The sequence below is a fragment of the Hylobates moloch genome, unplaced genomic scaffold (assembly GCF_009828535.3).
Source record: "Hylobates moloch isolate HMO894 unplaced genomic scaffold, HMol_V3 SCAFFOLD_18, whole genome shotgun sequence".
NCBI lineage: Eukaryota > Metazoa > Chordata > Mammalia > Primates > Hylobatidae > Hylobates > Hylobates moloch.
This window is the reverse complement of record NW_026652293.1, coordinates 70,342,708-70,363,614: the sequence shown is the minus strand read 5'-3', so window position 1 is coordinate 70,363,614 and position 20,907 is coordinate 70,342,708. Positions and strand designations below refer to the sequence as shown.

General features: G+C 38.1%; 1 protein-coding gene across 6 annotated transcripts in view; it reads right to left on the bottom strand.

The window, feature by feature from the left end:
* Positions 1-20,907, bottom strand: part of RYR2 (ryanodine receptor 2) — a 799,701-nt gene that overhangs the window by 46,831 nt on the left and 731,963 nt on the right. For 3 of the 6 annotated variants that reach the window (XM_032137648.2, XM_058430776.1, XM_032137649.2), the window contains 8 exons: positions 17,371-17,403; positions 16,103-16,183; positions 14,889-14,977; positions 13,342-13,470; positions 8,198-8,302; positions 5,313-5,394; positions 1,945-3,242; positions 916-983 (listed from right to left, as the gene is read on the bottom strand). In XM_032137648.2, the coding sequence (XP_031993539.2) occupies positions 916-983; positions 1,945-3,242; positions 5,313-5,394; positions 8,198-8,302; positions 13,342-13,470; positions 14,889-14,977; positions 16,103-16,183; positions 17,371-17,403 (1,885 nt within the window). The remainder of the gene's footprint in view (positions 1-915; positions 984-1,944; positions 3,243-5,312; positions 5,395-8,197; positions 8,303-13,341; positions 13,471-14,888; positions 14,978-16,102; positions 16,184-17,370; positions 17,404-20,907) is intronic. The other 3 variants (XM_032137647.2, XM_058430777.1, XM_058430778.1) reach the window with 1 other exon arrangement.

The window sequence follows — 20,907 nt, the reverse complement described above, 5'->3', positions numbered from 1 at the left end:
TGTAAGATCTATGACAATGAATAGTGCTGACCACAAAAACATACGATGAAAACAGACCAAAGAAAATAACAGAATAGAGGAGAAAATTTCAATGCTATGGGAGAATAGTGGCACTGCAGGCACCTGAAAGCTTCCTTTCTTTCTTCCCCCAACTTTTCAAATGTGCATATAAAATTCTATAAAAGTGGAGAAAGATATAGGTTTCGATTATTCAGAGAAACCTGATGTTATGAGGGAGTTATGCATTTTCATCGCCTCACATCCAGCTCTTTTTTACTGCTGCGTTGATACCCGGAGTGTTGGTGAAAATGAAGGTTTCCAGGCCCCACACCAGACCTGCTGAGGCCGGATCTATGGCTTGGGGCCCAGGAATGTTTGCTTTAACCAACCTTCCTGGGGATTTTTATGCATGTGGCCCTGGGTCTATGGCTTGGGGCCCAGGAATGTTTGTTTTAACCAACTCTCCCGGCGAGTTTTATGCCTGTGGCCCTGGGTCTATGGTTTAAGGAGCACCACTCCACAGGATTCTATGAAAGTGCATTTGGAATGTTTGTTTCCTCCCTTCTTGGAAAGGACAGAAATACACGAGTGATTTTTAAAGACAGAATTGTGGCCCTGAGTCCTCTTACAAACAGCATTCCATGCAATTCCTGCTGAGAGAGAATCACACAAACAGAGGTCCCCATGGAATGAGAGGAAAAGACTAGACTGGCAGCCCTGGGGGCGTCTACAGTGATCCCTGCCCGTGGCCTGAGGTCCTCGCCGTCAGAGCCTCTCCACGGAGATGGCGGAATTAGTTCTGTGGCTCCTTGACAATATGAGATTCTCCCTTGCAGCTCCCAAAGACAGAGTACAAGAAAAAGAGATGTAATGACAAACTGAAACGAAGGAAAAGCATATGCAAACTATACATACTCGGCTTTTTCAGGTTCAGATTTGCTTTCTTCTTTTTCTTCCTTTTCTTCTTCTTTTGCCTTCTGTTCCTTGAATGAGTCAATGGGGAAGAGAAAGCCAGGATTACCCATCACCTTTGAATGAATTTAGGGAGCCATGTGACCATGTGTCAAACCATAACCTATGTAAGATACCCTCTTGCTTATACCACGATAAAAGTGCCACGTGTTTTTCACTTTACTGGGCCAAACATCTCCCACTTCTTCTGCACACTGACCTACTGCACCAGCGGTAGGGACAAACTTTCTGGACTCCTTTTCACTCTCTTTTCTCACTTCAGAAATACCCTTCTTTTTTTTAAGCACCTGCGAAAAATCTTACTCATCCTTCAAGGCCAAACTACTTTAAACCATACTGGCCTTGTCATTTTCTCAACATAAGCAACCCCTGCTGCCCTGCCTATACTATTTCACAGTTAACCCTTTTCTAGTTTCTTCAAGTGTGTTAGTTTTATCTCTGGAATAAACTTTTTAAGGTAATTTGAAGGCAGTGACCCCATCTTACCTTTGAATTCCCTGTGATACCCAGGGGTGTCAGACACTTGGAAAATATGCCATATTTATGGATGGAATGATGGCTCTATGGACTAATGACTACAAAGAACATGCAATGAAAACAGGCTAAAGAAAACCACAGAACACAGGAGAAAATTTCAAGGCTCTGTGAGAATAATGCCACTACAGGTATCTAAAAGTTTTCTTTCTTTTCCCAACTTTTCAAATGTGCACATAAAATTATATAAAAGTGGAGAAAGACGTAGGCTACAGTTAGGGTGGGTACTGAAGCTTACACATCTTAATAGTTTAATTCAATAATTCATAAGGACTCTTAAAAACATTAACTTTGTTTACCGAAAAGCATTTCTCTTTGGAAATTCAAGTCACACAGGTAACACCATTGTGACGCCAGCATGAAACCTGGTCTAATGATCATTTATTATACCGACCCGAAGTCCAGAGAGAATGCTGCTGTGACTTAGAGATAAATTACCTGAAATTTTTCTTGCACCTCGGGCATGGGGACTGGGTTGCTCATGAGGTCACTGAGCCCAGCATTTGGATTATGAGGAATTAGTTTGTACTGCCCTCCTTCTCTCTTCAGATCCAGGCCAAAGATATCCGAAAGAAGGTCACTTTCTTCTGTCAGCTCCTTTAAGTCGGTCAGATCCTCGGAGGGCAGGGCGGCTTCCAGGGGTTTCCTCTCTCCCTCCTCCCCATCTCCTCTCACCTCATCCTGAGTGGGGTCTGGCATGTTGGCTAACAGTTCTGCAACTTTGATCTTTTTAGCACCTTCGACCAGGCTTCCCCCAAGCAGCAGGCTGCACACGATGCGGAAAAAGCCTCTGAAAACGCTGGCCACGAAGTGCAAGAGGGTCATAAAAATACTCCAGTAGGATGAAAAGAAGGCCGTGACCATGTCCTTCACGGTCATCTTTTTTACTTTTTTCATCTGCTTCTTCAGGCTCTTCAGACTGAGCATTCGCATAAGGGTCAAGATATTGTACCTGAGCGCAAACAGGGCCGACTTGACCGTGAGAATGGAGAAGAAGGCCATTCTCGGCCCCTGCTCCTCCGGCCTCTCCTTCTCACTTTCTTCCTTATTCGCTGACCTCTCGTTCAGATCCGACTCTGAGATCTGAGCCGCCAGCTGCATTTCGAAGATGGTGTCCTCGCAGAAGTTCACAAAGAGTTCCATCTTCTCTTTTTCTCCTCCTTCGTTGACCACGTCAAATATGAACTGTCTTTTGGACTCCTTGACCTGGGGCTTCTCCCACTGGGTTCGACTGGACTCACTGATTTCAAAATAGACTCTCTCGATGCGTTTGGCACTTCCCATGATTTCGATGCGGCCCAGGAAGGGCTGGAAATAATTCAGGACGCTCTCTGCTAATTCTAGAAAAGTCTGAAGTCGGGTATCGTTGGGCATGTGCTCAGAGAGGTTTGTCAGGAGGACGGCGACATTGAAGCCGATGTCCTTCGCAGGTTCGTGGAAGCGTTTGACGAACTCCTCGTAGTCGAGGGTTTCATTCTCATCCGTCTCCGCACAAGACAAAAGAAATTCCGTTTCTGACTGCGTGTAGTGCTTATGACTCTCCATCGCTTTGTGGAAGTCCCTCTTGGAAATGACTCCCTTGCCATCGGGGTCATATTCTTTAAAAGTATCAGACGACGTCAAATCTTTTAGTTTTAAGAACATGTCAAAAAATTTGAGAATCATCTCCACATTGTTGGAAGATTCCACAAGCATATCCACCATCTGTTTGCCAATCGTTCCATTAACAACGTTACCTGGTGGTAAAGCAGTTGCATTTGTTTAAAATAAACTGTAACAAAATCAGTGATTATAGAGAAAGAAAATAACAATATGTCTTTAATAACATCTGAATCAAGGATATGTCCCTGTTTATCTCTCACCCTATAAAAAGATAAGTTTAAAAAATGATTACACAAACATGCATAACCCTATTTACAAAGTAATTAGACTGACACACATAAAATATTTCAACAAAAGTTGACATTTTCCCCCTCAAATTAATCAAAGAAGCAACATGTTTTAGATAAAATGAGCCAAAGAGCCAGAAACTAAAATCGTTTCATATTAATAATAAAAATCAACATTTGCTCAGCCCTTCAGAGTTGAAAAATCACTATCATAGACAATATCTGATTTAATGTTCATATGTAAGGCAGGTACTTTTTGTTAACCCTAATTTTACCGATGAGGAAATCGAAGTTCAACAAGACTAAATTAATGGGCCCATTGTGACTTAATTATTAAAGGTTAGTGCCAGGTCTTCAGACCAGATTCTGAGAGCGAACTGTACGCTTTTTCTGATTCATAATGAAAAGCACCTTTCTACATTTCTTCATGATTCAGTGTGTATAGTTAGAAAATGGCAGATTCCTGAACTACAGGATCACAGAATGCTTTTATTCATTGAACAGAACGTGCTATATAACATAAAGACAGGCAGGAGAAGAAAGATCGCTGGTCAGAGGTCCACAGAGTCAATCTGAGAAGCCGTAAGCACCGGGGTGTTAAGAGTATGGGATCTGGAGCCACACTATTGGGTTTGAATCCAGGCTTAATGTGCTCAGAACCTGGGCAGATTCCGTAGCCTCTCTGTACCTCAGTTTCCTCATTTGCAAACTTGAGATAATATTACCATCGAACTCATAAACTTGTTACTAGGATTAAATGAGTACTTAATTCAGTATCTGGCACATTATGAGGCTGGTTTTAAGTCACTGCCGTGGTTGCTGCTACTGCAGTTGTTATTGTTGTTGTTAGTATTTAACCCAAAATTCGAATCGGGGCCATGCATGGAAAAATGGATCCTGTGCTTAAAGGGCATAAAGTGGCTACTATTGCTGCCAACTAAGGGCTTTAAGCAAATGCTGCCACTTCAAAGTCCTAGCACGAGGCGTGACAGCTGCCTCAGTTAACTAAAGTGGAGTTATGCCATGTATGGCAGACTCGGAGAGAAAATAGGAAGAAGTTGAGAAAAAGTGATTGATAGGCACCGTAATACCAAACATTTCTTAGTTGTTTTGGTTGTATTTATAGGATCCCGCTGAATTCTCACATCAATCTATCATTTCTACTTTGCAGAGGAGGAAACTGAAAAAATGCAGATGTAGCTTGTCCAAGGTTCATACCTCCCAGAGGTAAGGAAGCCAGGATTTAAACTCTGGCGGTGGATTTGGAGCCCACGCTCTTAACTGCTACGTTTCCTGCCTGCTACAGGAAAAAAAAAAAAAAAAAAAAAAAAGCAAAATAAGCTGGGAAGAAAAAAAAAAGAGAAAATTTAAGCTGAGGCTGTGGTGGGGAGAACAAGACTACCACTGCCAGCTGCCCTGGGGGACAGAAGCTTCCCCAGCAGTGCCACGGCTTTAAGAACCCAAAGAAGTGACTCTGTCGTCTTTTCAAAGCAGCAGCTTACACAGCTGGAGGTTATCCAAATGTCCGAAATCCCCACCGATTATGGAAGCAGCTTACACAGCTGATGGTTACCCAAATGTCCGAAACCCCCACCGATTATGGACAAACACACTAACAAATAAAATATTCTTTGTAGGCTGTCTGAAGAGCTTACTTTTTAGGATATCACTATGAAATGAAAAGTGTTGTTATAAAGTACTACTATTTTCATTTCGTAGATATGTAAACTGAGATATGCAGGATCTCCCTTTAAAAAAAATTAATGTGAGAAAAAGAATAATAAGTCAGCAATAAATCCAAGGCATCTATCATATCTTAGTGTTATTTTATTCTATGCTACACTCTGAGTCCATAAGCCCATGCTGATCCTTTAAATAAAATAATAAAGATAATTTAAAAGTATAAATCAAAACTACCTTCTAACATGGACAGCAACATGACCACCATATCCTTCTGCAGATCCATTAATTCTTTTAATAGCTCGATTTGACTGGAATCCTGAAAATATTAACATTGCATTTGAGATAATACAAGAAAACTATGCAGCAAGAACATCATACTTACTTACTCTCACAAAAAGGGTACTGCTCTGGCAATAAATAGTAACCACTTGAAGCATTATGGAACTAAAGGAGGGCCAAATATTTATTAAAAATAGTTATACTTCACAATTAAAAAGTATTCCTGATTTCAACTCATGTTCTTCAAAGTATTTGTAGGCTGGGCGCAGTGGCTCATGCCCTGTAATCCTAGCACTTTGGGAGGCCAAGGCGCACAGATCACCTGAGCTCAGGAGTTTGAGACCAGCCTGGGCAACATGGCAAAACCCTGTCTCTACTAAAAATGCAAAAATTTAGCTGGGCATGGTAGTACACACTTGTAGTCTCAGCTACTCAGGAGGCTGAGGCACAAGAATTGCTTGAGCCTGGAAGACGGAGGTTGCAGTGAGCAGAGATCACGCCACTGCACTCCAGCCCAGGTGACAGAGCAAGACTGCGACTCAGAAAAAAAGAAAGTATTTGTATAGACAATGAACATATCTAGCAATAATATGAAAGAACCGTAACAGTGGTATATTCTCCAATGCCAAGCAAGACTCAAGAGCTTCTGCACATTTGACATCTATCTTTTATTTGAAAAGCCTGCATTTTTTCCTTCTAACTAACATTCTAACTTCTTCTAGGTGCTATTATGTAAAAATCAACTTTACATAGAAAAATATAGGCATATAAGCACCACAGAAGATAAACTTGTAAATTTATTTGTTAAACAAATTAACCAAACACCTACACAGGTATTATCTATTAGTACAATATTGTACTAATATTGTACAATGTATCTTATTTACCAGTTTGATTAAGCTTTCCAATATTACTCTGGTTAAAATTTTGTTTTTGCTTCTGATTTTTTACCATAAAGAAACATTCTTCTTCAAAGACGTACTGTGTCTAAACATCACTATGCTTAGCTACAGTCCCTGGAAATACTGATCATACTTATATCTGCACAACTTTACATCTTATCCATTTTTTAAACTATTCTTTAAAAATTTTGTACAAGGCATTTTATTCAGATTTGGTACATGTGAAGCTATACAGTGTTGGGAGGATGAGACGTTTTCTTTCTAAATAGCTGTTATGGAAACTTTATAAACCATGAACAAGTGCTAGGTAGCACCGGATGTTAACAAACACCCTGATGGAAAAACATCAGGATGAGAACTCTCTTGTGAGGGTCTACATTTGGTTCATATGTTGGTTTCCTTTACTTACTTACCAAAATATCCCTACTGATTAAATGAAAGACTGGAATTTCCCTATTGGGCTGAAGTCACCAGTAACTGCATACTGACATTCTCTCCTTGACCAAACTCTAGCCAGGTACATCTGAGCCCTCTTCTCAACTTGGCCTCAACTTTGGTCTATAAAGACTTGAACAAACACTAATATAGTTTCTAAATGTTCGAGACCGCATCTCTAGAATGAGCCCAGCCCTCCACTGAAGTGCCTGCCTGGGAAAACTCCAGGCTGATAAAATTTGACTGTTCCAGACAACATCTAAGGATAAGGACTCTGGAGAAAGAATCGTAACTTTGACAATTGCCAGTTAGCAGACAGAGCTGGTCTAAACACATTTACACCAGTGAACCTTTTGTAACTTTTCACTCCCCTGACTCTACTGAGCCCCTGCTCGCCCCTTGTCTAATCTTCATTCTCCCATTAATATTCCCAGTCACCTCTGTACAAATCAAATGGGGTTCAGTTCATGCTGAACTCTTTCCTTGTTGCAATAGCACTACTGATTAAAATCTGTCCTTATTCGTTTAACTAGTATCCAGCTTTGTTTATCTTTGACATTAAGATGTATGCTTACCACTTTTACTAGCATCCAGCCTTGCTGATCTTTGACAGTACATCCTGCATATTGTCATTTGCAGGCCTGAGGAATAGGTTCTTCACTTTACTGCAGAGAAACAAGGCCTCGAGGAAGAGAGACCTGGCCCACACGGGTGGAACAAGTCATGACAGCTCAGGAATTAGAATGACAGCATTCTGTCTTTTAATCTGACATTCTTTCTTCTACCTGACCACCTGGCAAATTACCCACACTCTGAAGGTCTCAGGTTATACCATCAAAATTCACTGCATTGAAGAGACACATTCACAAGAACTTTTCTATTTGTGTATCTTTTTGTTGCAAATGAAACAAATACAGCAGTGAGAAAACAAGCTGATATTTTTCAACAGGTACTCCCAAGTTAACATTAAAACATATGGGAAATCTGTTTATTCTTCATTTGCTTATCCACATAATAGCTACTTTTTCTCTTTGTCACAAAATTAAATACATTGGTTATGGGTAAACATCACCCTACTGAGAACATCTGCTTGTTTAGGACCTTATAATAAAATTGTCTCCCTTGTAACAGATTATAAAACCTATTTCAATTATCTGTAAGGGGAAGGAAAATTCCAGTGAGCAATGGCCAGGAAGATGAAGCTTGTGAAATGTACAATGTTTGGGGACTCGACTGTTTCATTCGTCCATTACATTCAATTTCGTAATATCCATTGTCTCAAATTTGAATAATGACTCTTGTCTATTCTCAGGTTACATAACGTTTTTTATTTTTAAAAAATTTTAATGTAGAGCAAAAGAGGCATGATAAAATGATCTTAAAAAGAAAAGTGATAAAGTGATTCTAAAAAGATAATGTTCTAACATCAAAAATCATGTTTAATTTGCTGATGATTACAGTCTCCAGTTTGTCATTTAGGAGAGAGGAAGGTAGTTAGTTTACCTGCGACAGCTTCATCTGCATATGGGCAAACACATGAAGAAAGCCGACCACAGCATCCCACAGCCTGCTGTGTGCCAAACTCTGTTGATTCCCAGTGCAAGGACCCTGGAGCGTAAACAGACAAATGGCAATTACTCCTCATAACTCATTTGCCAAAACAAACTTTACAGTAACAGGGGAAAAGTTGACTTAGTGCTGATGTATCTATCTCACTGCTAGCATGTTATCTAAAAAGATAGGAACTCAAAGTGAAAGAAGGAGATACAGTGATGATAATGACCCTTAAGAGATAAATACGTTCCTCTTTAAAACATTTAATATATTCCAAAAAAAGTTTCTCAAGGATTTTTATATTCTGTGAATCATATTTTTTTGGTCTGGCTTTGATCTCCTCTATTTAGAGGAAAAAAAATAAGGTCTGGGTGCTTTGGCTGTTAAGTCAAATCAATCAATAGTCACTATTTTGTATTCAAAAGAATCTGAGAATATGCTTTAGATGAGAGGTGACTACCTCTTACTCCTAAATAGTAACCTGGATAAATCATTCATATAGAGAAAAAAAATTCTCTTCAACGTTTTCTTAATTGAACAACTGTTTTACAAATGGTACAAACACTGACGTGTTTTAAAAGAGTAATACTTGGTTATTAATTTCATGAATCCAGAATCCAAGACAATTGGAAGTGGTTAAAACAACTAATTGGGAGGTCATTAGGCTGAGATGGCTCCAGTGTGTTGGGTTGCCCCTAAGAAAACCAAATCCCAACTCAATGTAAATTTAAGCTTAACCAATCAGAAACTGCCAACTAACTTCTAACTAGAGAGTTCACCAGTCAGAAACTGCCAACTAGCCTCTAACTAGGGACTTTCCACTTTTACCAATCAGATTTCTTTTCTTGTCTTGCTTCCAGGAACACCTTATAAAAATGCCCCCACCCTTGGTGAAGTGCTAAACCTTAGTGTTCTGGTGTTGCTCAATTCATAAATAGTCGAATGCTCAGATAAACTTGTTAAGATGTTATTGTGCTTAAGTTTATCTTTTAACAAACCTAACTTGGTTCTCTTAGCTGACACTTCTGAAGTATCAATACTAGGGTGGATCTGCTGTAGCATGCAGACTGTTTTCATGGAGCCAATTTCTATTTTCACTTTCCAGTGAAAAAATTCTACCATCATTCAGTTTTGTAAACCCATCTACATCAACCATGGAAATAAATAACAGGGATTTTACTTAGAAAGGAAAAAAGTACATAAAATGCTGTTCTTCAAATTCCTTCATTCCTTTAGGCAAATAACTTACAATAACTTTAAACTGCAGACCACATAAAAACATTTCAGATCTTATGCTAGAAACAAGTGATTGGAAGAGATGACCAGATCCGAGATGTTGAAATAGAACTTTTTCCTGTCTCAGCATCTCTTGAGGCCCTACAGCTGAGATACTGACTATGTATTCTCATACGACTGTGAGAATGACTGTCTACAAAAGCAGTAGACTCACCACCTACAAAAGGGGTGACTAAAAATAGATCTTTCCACTCTAAGGATATAAAGGGGTTGAAGTTGAAAAGAGGGAGACTTTGGAGGCGGTTCTCCACGTGCTGAGCCTCTCCATTTCGTTACTTCTGCATCTCCTTACACCAAGGGAGAGAAGAGGCTTCAGGAGAACCATCATGTGAGCTCAGTTTCTGTCTTCTGAAGTTGGGTAGCATAAGGTCTGCTATTAGAAAGTGTGACAGACAGCATATGACAAAAAAGATGTGTGTTTCTTATATGGACTACTCAGGAAGGAGCCATTCTGCCCCATCTGAAATCAGTCTGAAATGGTAACATAATTCCAAGGTGGATGGGACCACCAGATGCTTGAGGTCTGATTGAATAACTTTAAACCGGATGGGAAAAGAGTCATTTCCAGGCACTGGAGGACTAAGAGGGCCAGGCTCGCACGATAGATAAAAAAAATACAACACACCACACCAGAGGGCCAGCTCCACGGTGCACTCTGGGATTACATGTGCCCCGGAGGAGACCTTTCCTTCCTCATACCTCCTCTCTCCCACAGCTCCAACCCAGAGGAAGCCTGGGGTTAACCAGGAGGGGAAAGGGAAAGAGAGAGAGAGAGAGAGAGAGAAGAACCCTCAGGGGAGAGAGTAAAAAAAGCCTAGATTGGACTCCTTCCAGAATGAACAACATCCAGATGGGAGTTCTTGCCTACACCCTCACTCCAGGTTTTCCAGCTGAAAATCAGGCCCAAGGGTAAGCGGAAGTTTTACTGAAATGAGACTATTCTTGTGACAAAGTGACTGACATGATTTTATTTATCTGAAAGTGGCCAGTGCACAGGATTCCTTCTAGTGGTAAAGAAATGGTTGACAGAGCAAGTCTGAAGGGACAGTGGTGAGAAGGAATCAGGTTATTTTAATCTGTAGGTCATTAAATCCAGCTCATTTAATGTACCAGGTATAGTAGTTTTACAGTTTCCTTCATCCCTGTTTGAAATTAGTCCCAACTGGCTATTACAGCTCTGGTTTGAAAGCAATAAATCTTTAGGATTTTCCTGTGGTCGATGTTCAGTGTCAGCTTGGTATTCCAATGGCATATAAATTAGGGAGGACGAAAAGCACAAGAGGCTATTAGGTGAACACTAGAAAGCCATTTTTAGGAAAAATAAACTTGTTTTTTCTTCAAGTCAGAAATAATTTTCTTCCCGTGCTAGTTCAGGTTTAAATCAAAAGTTGAAGCATTACAAGGGGTTATGCTCTCGTGCAACCCCTAGGTGACCAAAAGTTGTCTGGCCAACCCTCATGTGACAGAGTTGCAAGCCCAAAGCCAAAGTACCCATTAATTCTTCTAAAACCTGAAACACACAATGTCCTTTCTAGGGCTTGCTCGACCTTAGGTCCTCAGCTTCTGGGAGGTGTAAACTCCCTAGCCTGGTGCCTTGCATCCTTTTCTCATGATGTATGTACCTGCAACATGGAAAACCCTTGCTAACTACCAGAAGGACCTGTGCCAAGGCCACATCAAGCTTTGTCTTTTCTCAACAACTACCTCATGGTCTTACTCTAGGAACCTCGACAATACAACATCCTGTTACTCAAACAATTCTTCCCCTTTTATTAAATTGGGATTACGATCTTATAGGTAATTCCATTTATTTCAATGGTGTTGGATCTCCCCCTTATATAACTTTCTATAGTTAGTAGAAGTTTGAATAATAAAGCAATACGCAATGCTGTAATCTAAAAGGCAGTCCAGAAGCAGCATGAAGCTATCGATAAGCTTATCTTCACAGTATCAATATTTATCAGCAGATATACCACCAAGGCAAACTTCTCTAAAATGTATTTCACTAGATGTAATGTGGTAACTTGGATTGTATCCCAGAATTTTAAAAAACAAAGAACATGAATGGAAAAACCAGTAAAATCAAAATAAAGCCTGTAATTTAGTTAACAACAGGATGTGCCAATGTTAATTTCTTAGTTTTGACAAATGCGCCATGAGTATATAAAATGTCAGCATTAGGGAAAACTGGGTGAGTCATACACAGAAACTCTCTCTACTGTCTTTGCAACTTTTCTGAATACCTAAAATTATTCCAAAATACATATTTCAGATATGATTGTTATTTTAAAATATGTCATATAAAAAAGAAGTAACAAGAGAAGTTACTTGTTACCTCTTATTTTTCATTTATTTATTTATTTTTTTGGTTCTCATTGAACCAAGCACAATAAGCCATGTGACTTTATCCAATATCCTTTGAACATTCACGTAGAAATCTGTGTTCTATGACAACACCTAATAAAGAGTTTTGCACATAGTAAGAGCTCAATGGATGCTTCTAGCTTTTGATAAATTCAGGAATCTCAATTATTTTAGGAACCAAGAAATGCCCACTCTTAGCTGAAATGGTGTTATGTTTCACTTGGAATATATTATAGAAATCATTCTGATTCCATTTCTGCAAAATCCAGTGGCTTGCTAATGCCATCAGTCAATCCTGTTATTTATTCAGGACATGACACATGAATGTTGTTGTACTGGTATCATTCTAGGCATGCATGAGAATACTAAGGCAATAATGGAAGCCAGGAGAGGTAAGGAAATGGGACTGTGAGTAGACCAAAACTGACTTAAGCTTTCACTTTTATTTGATTTTAAACGAAATGTTATTAGAATTATCAAGTGTGACTTTTCCATCTGGAAATGCTGAAATAAGGTTCCTCTTCCCCACCAAGGCAAAAAATAGAAACAGTGCCATGCTTCCAAGGGACTGAATGCAGAGGCGAGTGAGCCTGGAGGAGGTCTTCCTACCTCTACAGCACTTACTCTTGGTTGGCTGTACTTGGCCATGAGTCATTTATTTACTCAAACAGCTGTAACTGTTATGCTCCTGGGATACAATTTATTTTTAACTTAACCTTTCTTCTCCCCACAAGCTTATGTTTAGTCTCACAAAGCCAATTATAAGTTTCTCCCTCCTGTTTTATCCTTAGCATGGGGCACGTCAAACATAGTGAATGATTCAGGGTAATATTGGCCACTGAGACAAGACAGAAAGGAAAGATGACTGGTCATCAGCAAAGTTTTGCTGATTGAAGAAAAACCCAGAATTTTATAAAATCTTAAAAAAAATCTGAAGTTAAGGCTAGAAGCTTAGTCCAAGGAGAACATAAAACAAATCGATGTAAAAAAGAAAAGAATATTCTATATGGTATTTGGAATTTTATCTATAATATACATATGCGATGTTTTCAGACACTCTTCTCTTTCTTAAGTTTCTATGAAACTTCTTCCCACTTGTAGTGGAATACCAGAAAGAATGGTTTAATGTTGTGCCTGCTCTCCCTTCCTTCCTTAATATTTACTAAGTGCTTAGTATATATACCAGGCCCTGGGGGTACAATAGAACTAACATCATAGTCCATACCTCTAAGGAGTTAATCATATCTCAACCTGCCAAATGGTGAAGCAATTTCTTTCCATATAAATTCACATCTCAACCTGATACTTTAATTGTAGCAATTTGCAAAGAAACTCGGAAAGGGGTCAACAGGAGATATGGAAACTACTCTAGACATACTTCATTTTTCTATGGAATTCAGTGCTACAGATAGCAGCCATGTTTAAATGTTTACCTGAATATACTCTGTAAGAGTGTTAAAGACTTGTTTTGCCACTTGAATAGCTTTGGAGAAATTCCGTTGTCCTTGTTCATCAATAACATCTTTCCCAGAGTAATACCAATAAAAGTCACTAATTGATTCCTGGGAAATAGAGATGATATTATTTATTATCAAGTCACATTCTTGATAAAGTTACCATTGACTAACCAGTCTTGGAATGTATGTCTGAGAAGTATTTTAAATAGTAGATATGGTAGCAAACAAAAATATCTGTGAAGTAAATATCATTCTTCAATGACTTTCCTAAACATACAATATGTGAACCTTCTTCTTAGATATAGCTAACAACTGAGGAGAAGACAAGAAGAAGAAAACTTAGCTTTAAAAATTACTGTCTGATAACCTTGAACTTCACAAACATAAGAATTCATTAAGACTGGAGCATATTTATGCATGAGCAAAATTAGATGTTTACTATGTGAGCACAGAAAATAGATGAATCATGGAACAGTCTTTTTTGGGGTACCGACATCTGGCCTCCATTTTCTCCAATAAAGCTAATAACATTGCATCAGTGAGAACTCGCTGATATCCATGGCTTTTGTATCTGTCCCTGAGGAAACTGGTTGGATTGCTTGTAAATACTAACAATTGGAAACAAATATCTAAATAAGGTCAATCTCTATAAACCAGATGTATTTAACAATAACGCACATTTTAAAGATATTTTGGTTGGATAAGTAAATAATCCAATTTAGTTGAGCCTGTGAACTACATTTGGGTTTTCAGACAATTTTTAAAACGACAAATGTGTTTTCGGCAATGCTTCTTGGTGTACTGACTTCAAAATGCACCTTCCCCCACCACGTTAAGCTTTCAGTTAGAAAAAAAAAAAAAAAGTTGTGATTTTACACACTCAAAGATTAAGGAAAAAGCTGAAAGTCTGCATTTATAGTTTTTAAAATACTGTGCCTGGTTTAGCTTATAAATAAAATGAGGGGAAAAAAGTTGTACAGGGCTCTCATTATTTAAGAGGCCTACATCTTCAATTCAGTTTGATTAACGTTCTCAAATATAATTACAATATCAGAGATTTTTAAGCAATGTGGTGTGAAAATTAATGCAAATATTAAGACAGCTGAAAAGAACTGACCTTAGACTATCAAATTTAAGTGTACGGTAGTAGTTGCAAAGCCTTTCTTTCCTATTCCTATGAATGTTCCAAATATTCTTCCCCAATTTGTCTAACAACTGTAGAAGAAGGAGCATAAAAGTGCTTTATAAGATGAAAATGACTTTAAAATACCATCAAGCTAAAAAAACAGAGGAGAAAAAATCTCTTCTGACAGAAATAAAATAATGAACAAAAGTAGGAGGCAGGATCAGGAGCAGAGATAACAGTGGCAGTTTTGCTCTAAGAATTGCTGAGAGACTGTGATCAGAGATAAACTATCTCAAAAACTCCTTTCTAGTTATAAACCAAAACACATTAAAACTCTGCCGTATTGTTTCAACATACCAACCCTTTTAATTTGTTACTAATATGGAAAGCAACATACCTGAACTCTCAGGAGGTAGTCCACAGTGGAGATAATTATGTTGACAGTTGTATTATTGCCAGTCTGAGTTCTCAGATAATTCTGAAAATCTATGCAAGATAAAAAAATGTTATTAATGCTTGCTCAGAAGTTCAAGTTGAGTTATTCTAAGAACTCCAAAGGCAAATGTTTTCTACGGCAAAATCATTGTAGGTTAGTGCACTGTTTTTATCTAATAGTTTTAATATGAAAATAGTTTATATTTTCCATAAAAAGTGATCACCCCAAAAGTGTATCTGGGTGCTCCATAGATGATCAACATTCAATTTTTGTCTCAGATGTTGCTAATATCAGTTTCCTTATTCCTAGTCCTAGAGCTCTGGGCAAAGGAATGACTGAAAAAGGTCGCTATCCTTGAGGATATAAGAAGGAAATTATTTATTCCTTAATCACTTGTTTCTCAGTACTGTGCAAAGTGCTGGGATCAGCCAAGATAAAATTAAGATAGAGTTCCTACCTTCAGGGGTGCACAAGCCTGGTAGAGAGTTAGATGTGTAAAGAAGTAATGGAGATACATTATGTTAACTAGTACAATGAAGTATGCATACACTCAAGGTAAAGAGAAGTGGTACAAAAGAAATGATACTCTATATTACTCCATAACTATCTATTTATATGTTTTTCATAAATCATCTGTCTTTTTTTTTAATCGAGAGACAGGATCTTGCTGTGTTGCCTAAGCTCCAGTGCAGTGGGGCAATCACAGCTCACTGTAGCCTCGAACTCCTGGCCTCAAGCAATCCTCCTGTCCCAGCCTCCCAAGTAGATGGGACTACAAGCACGCACCACCATGTCTGGATAAGTTTTTAAATTTTTTGTAGAGATGGGGGTCTCGCTGTGTTTCCTAGGCTGATATTGGACTCCTAGGTTCAAGCAATCCTCCCACCTCGGCCTCCCAAAGTGTTGGGATTACAGGTGAGCCACCGCGCCCAGCCTCATGTGTCTTCCCTAACATCAAAACTATTGATAAGACTCAAGTGAAATGGCTATCCGAGGACTGTGAAAGCAGGGAAGCAATATATAAAATGTCCCAGTGCCCATTGACAAGTCATGCTGTAGAATGATTTGTTGTCTCTAGAATGATGCATTATTGGAACTAACAGGCTCTTGTTATTACTGGCTTGAAAACATTATTTATGCCTTAGTAGCATCAGAAGTTCTGGGGACTCACAAACCTGAGTTGTGTCCCTCACAGAGTAGTTGCAGGAATCGGAAGAGGTCACAGGTGAACTCATCGTCCTGCAGAACCTTTTCTCCTGCGGGAAATCCAGAGGGATCAAACATTAGCAACCACCCCAGCCTGCCCCTCCCCTTCTGTCCCCACCTCCATACAACTTGCATGTTGATCTAGCATTGTTCTGAACCAAAAACAGTCACAAGTCATAGCTACTTTTCTATCTGAAGCTCATAAGATCATGCGCTTGGCAGATAGAGGCACTTTTTCTTTGTAAGAAAAGAACGTTTGAATTTTAAAACTCAGACTTCTCTGTTAAAAGTAGCAGCATGGGTTTGGCAACATTTTACAAATGACCTAAAGGCTTAAACTTGGCTTTTTTCTTTCTTTATATTCTTGTATTTGGCAAGGTGTGCATAGAAGGGACATTTTTCTGCATCTCTCACACGTGTTAAATTTGCTTTGTACCCGGATTATGACCACATGATTCAATGGAAAGCATTCCGTGTATCCAAAAAAGCAGGGCCAAGAGTTTCTTTTATTAAGGAATAATTCATGGATGTTTGTGAAAGCTGTAAATCACTAGAAAATTGTTGATTAACTTGCTTTAATTAACTTTGTTATCAGGTTGTCTACTGAATTAAAAAAAAAGGAAAGATTTCTGAAATCTAAAATAGAGATGTGACTGGTTTGAGCATTACTTCCATGGGAGGAGGAAATGGCAAACAACGTTAATGCTAAATATGAAACCAAAAGACAGACTTTGGTGGCTTGTGTTGTGAGAGCTAAAACTAATAAAGAAGGTGAAAAGAAAGGCATCCCCTAATTACAGAAGTTTCTCTGCATCATCAACACTAACAAATATTTTTGGGGCAAGGAGAAAACCTCAGAAAAGGGCTCAGTTTACTTGCATTTCAATTTAAAGGTATCTTGATCACAAGTTACTTTGAAAGCAAAAAACACAAGGAAAGAAACAAACACAGAACAGCACCACACAAATGAAGCTGATTTTCAAGACAGAAAGTGTCCGTGGGGGGATAAAGAACAGTTCTACATTACGAGCAGCTGCTCCAAAATCTAAATTTGTTTAGAAAGCAAAATGACAAAAAAGCCAGTGAATGAATGGACTTACATATTAAAAAAAAAAAAAAAAGAACTTTTTACAGAATGGAAATACTTTGGGCTGAGAAAGAAAACGATGCAATGATCGTATGTTTACTTTAAGTGAAATTATGAATGATCACAGTGACGGAGAGCTGATGGACTTACCAGTCCGCAGTCTGTGACTTTCAAAGTGAGAGGCTTCATATAATGGTAGGGTTAGGAAGCAAAACCATTTTGAAAACTAATATAAACATTAAAAAAAGTACATAAAATCACTGTACTCATTTCCCTGTTAGCCCACAAGATATGAAATTTGGTGACTACGCTAAAATCACCAAGTATGCGAATCAGACGTGGCAAGTTTAACTGTTATAGGCAATTGTTGTGTTGAATCTCCCATAGTTGGCTGATAAGTCCATTCCTCAGTGTTTAAATTCACGATAGGATAGGAAACAAAAGGGAGAACGTTTTAGGCAAATAAACGAACTAAACTCTTCATTGGTGATACTTAGTACCATTTTCATGAGTCACCTTAATCAGAAGAGTCTTTAAAGTGATATTTAAATCAAAATATTATGAGTTCATTACATAGGCTTATTGATGCTTTCCCTGAGCCCATCTGCAATGTTTTTTTTTTTTCAAAAAACAAATCAATTCAATAAACCATGTACACACTTTAAGTGTTCATATATTCGTGAAAGAAGTAACCCTTACTAGAAAGTATTCAGAAAAACACTGAAATAAATATAATCTACCTGTGTACCTAAAAATGCTCTGCACAATGCATAATGATTTATAACATAAGGTTTTACTTATTGTTGACACACACAGTATTTTCTTGACTGTATACCGAAACACGTACAAGTAATTTCACTTATATAAGGACACACCGTACATCGCAGAACAATGGGAAGAGGGGAGGGGTTAGGGAGGGGACGAGTCAGGCCTTCGTTTACCACCAGGTGATACCAGGTATAAGCTGGGGTACTGTTGCTTAATGAAGACATTCCTATCTGATTAAAATGCTGCCATTGCCCATGCTGCAAATAAGTGGTAGGGTAACAGAGATGGATGATGGCTTTATGTCTGCAGAAGGTACAGGATCAGCAGTCTATTTTGTGATGTGTGCAAAAGAAATTCCATTGTAAGATGGAAACTAAGATCAATAACAAATAACGGAATGGAGTACCATGTAGTTGAAAGTGCTCTTACACTGGTAAATTATGATTTGTAATTGCTGCCTGAGGGATCAAGGTACATATTGTGAAGGACATGCCTTTGCTTTCATTTTTATAAGAGGCTTAAGATTTTTAATACTGTAATAAAGGGAGAGGTATTTCAATATTGTTGCTGCTTCTGAGTTCATTCTTTGCACCTTCATTTTCTCTTGTATAAAATAAAGATAACATGTACCCTGTCTACGTCCCTGGCTCTTCATAATCTGTGGTAATTTTTTGTAAATTGTGGAAAGGTTACTATATTAGGTGCAGTGGCAATAATACTAAAAAACATGGAAATATCATGCCAAGCTGCTGAATAAAGCGATTTGAATTTATTAATTGTGTTTATAACTCCTGAACACCATCTTCATGGATTAAAATGTTCTCAAAATTACATTTTTTTCTTGGAAATAATCTAGGTAGATTTTGTTTAATCAAGCTACCAGTGAAACAGTAAGTCCTATTTTAAAGATCTAATAAAGTTAACACATTTTTAAAGGCCACTGTTCTACCTACAATTGGTGAATTAGGATAAATAGACTCCAAAAGACTAACATTCTCATGATCAGGTCCTGTCATGTCAGTATCTACAATAATGCACAGGTAAAAGGTGAGTCATGAAGCATAGGACTGGCCACGTTAAAGGATCCCCTATAATCTATAAAGTTGACTCAAAAGCACCCCACTGCCATAGAGGAAATTATGCTGATTGTTGATCTTGAGAGGACTTTAAGATCGATTCTGCATCTTGCCAAAACTGAAAAATGCTAAAAATATTTTAAAATAGTGAAAAGTCAGGTGTTTTATTCCACGTGGGAAGTTTTAATATTGCTGCTTAAGCGGCTTAAGTATGACTGCTTCAATTATATTACAACTCAATTAAAAAGTAAATTTAAAAAATAAGTTTACGGTTAATATTTAGTTAGTGACTACAGTGTGCTAGGTATTGTGCTAGATACGTTATCTCATCATTTCAATTCAGGGTTATTATAAGTCTGTAGCTTAGCTAAATGTAATGCCATCTTGTGGTTCAGTGAACAACTGAGAAATTAAATAACCAATGTCATATAGCTATCGACTGATAAAGAGTATGATTCCAGTAAACTTCAATAAACATTTACTCTTCCATGGCAGGCACCTTGTGAGGTGAACATAATCTCGAACCTGAAGAAGTTCACAGTCTAATGGATGATATAGGAAATAAACAGATAATTTCAGTATTATATGGCTTTTCTGAATTCAGTGTGCTATAGTTTCTAAATGTGGTAAAGTTACCATCAGTAACCAGTAAAATCTTTGACTAATTATCATTACACATACTCTATGTTATTTAAATTCTGAACTTGTACTTGTTTTCATCAATTTTAGAATCAAAGGAAAACCATTTCTAGATATGTGACTTTAGTCAGTTCACTGTTCTGAGCCTTCGTTTCATCATGTTGATATAGAGATGAACAAACTCAACTCCTCATTTCATAGGACTGTTGGGAGAATTGAATTGGCTCAAACAACTAAAAGTGCTTTGAAGTCTACAAAGCACAACAGAAATAAGTGTGAAGCCTTAGGTCAAATGACCTAAATTTCTAAGTTTCAGAATTTCTGTAGGTTGTATGACAGTTGTTTGTTCTATAAATTCCACTGAGTGCATTTATTAAAATTTAACCATCTGACAGCGGTGTATACAATGCATTCCTATTTCCGATGCCAAGACAACAAAAAAATCAGGTTTGTCCCAAGGATAACAGAATTAAAGTACATTCTGTTAACTTAAACAAATTAAACTAGCTGGAGCGGAAAAAAAATCCCTTTGCTTTCAAATGTGATTGCATATTGTTTCTCTTATAGCCAAAGTCTAAGCGTCTCAGCTGGCAAGACTCTCACTGAAATTCTTACTGTTTTTCATCCGCTCCATTCATCAGCATCCTTACTGATCTCCCTGCCTTGAAACTCTGATACCTATCTTTCTTATACAATGTTGCCTATGAGTAATTAATTTTTCAAAAGCACCATTCCAATTATCCTACTTCCCTGGTAAACAGATGGATTTCTTTAACTGTATGAAAAGTCTACTCTGAAGAATTCCCTCTAATCTATCATTAGGCATAACTCAGAGCTCTCCCACTGCCATGAAGGAAATAATGCTGGTCACTATCTTTGGAGGAGTCAATTTCTATTTAGTAGCACGACCGAGAAATGGGAAATCTACATTGTACTGTTAATGGAGTCTACCAGAAGCATTATTTGAACAATAAACGTTAGGAACTCAATTCCAGGCGGATCATTTAACACTACACATAGTATCACTTAAGTGGTATTTAATGGCTCTCTATGGCCTGAGAGAAAGTGTAGATTCCTTGGCAGGGCAGAGAAGGTCCTTCGTGGCCTCCCAGGTACTATGTTTCCATCCTCTAGTTTGATCATTTTCCTTCACAACAGCTTAGTCACCATTCTCTGCCATGTTTGGTACTTTGAACTTTGCATA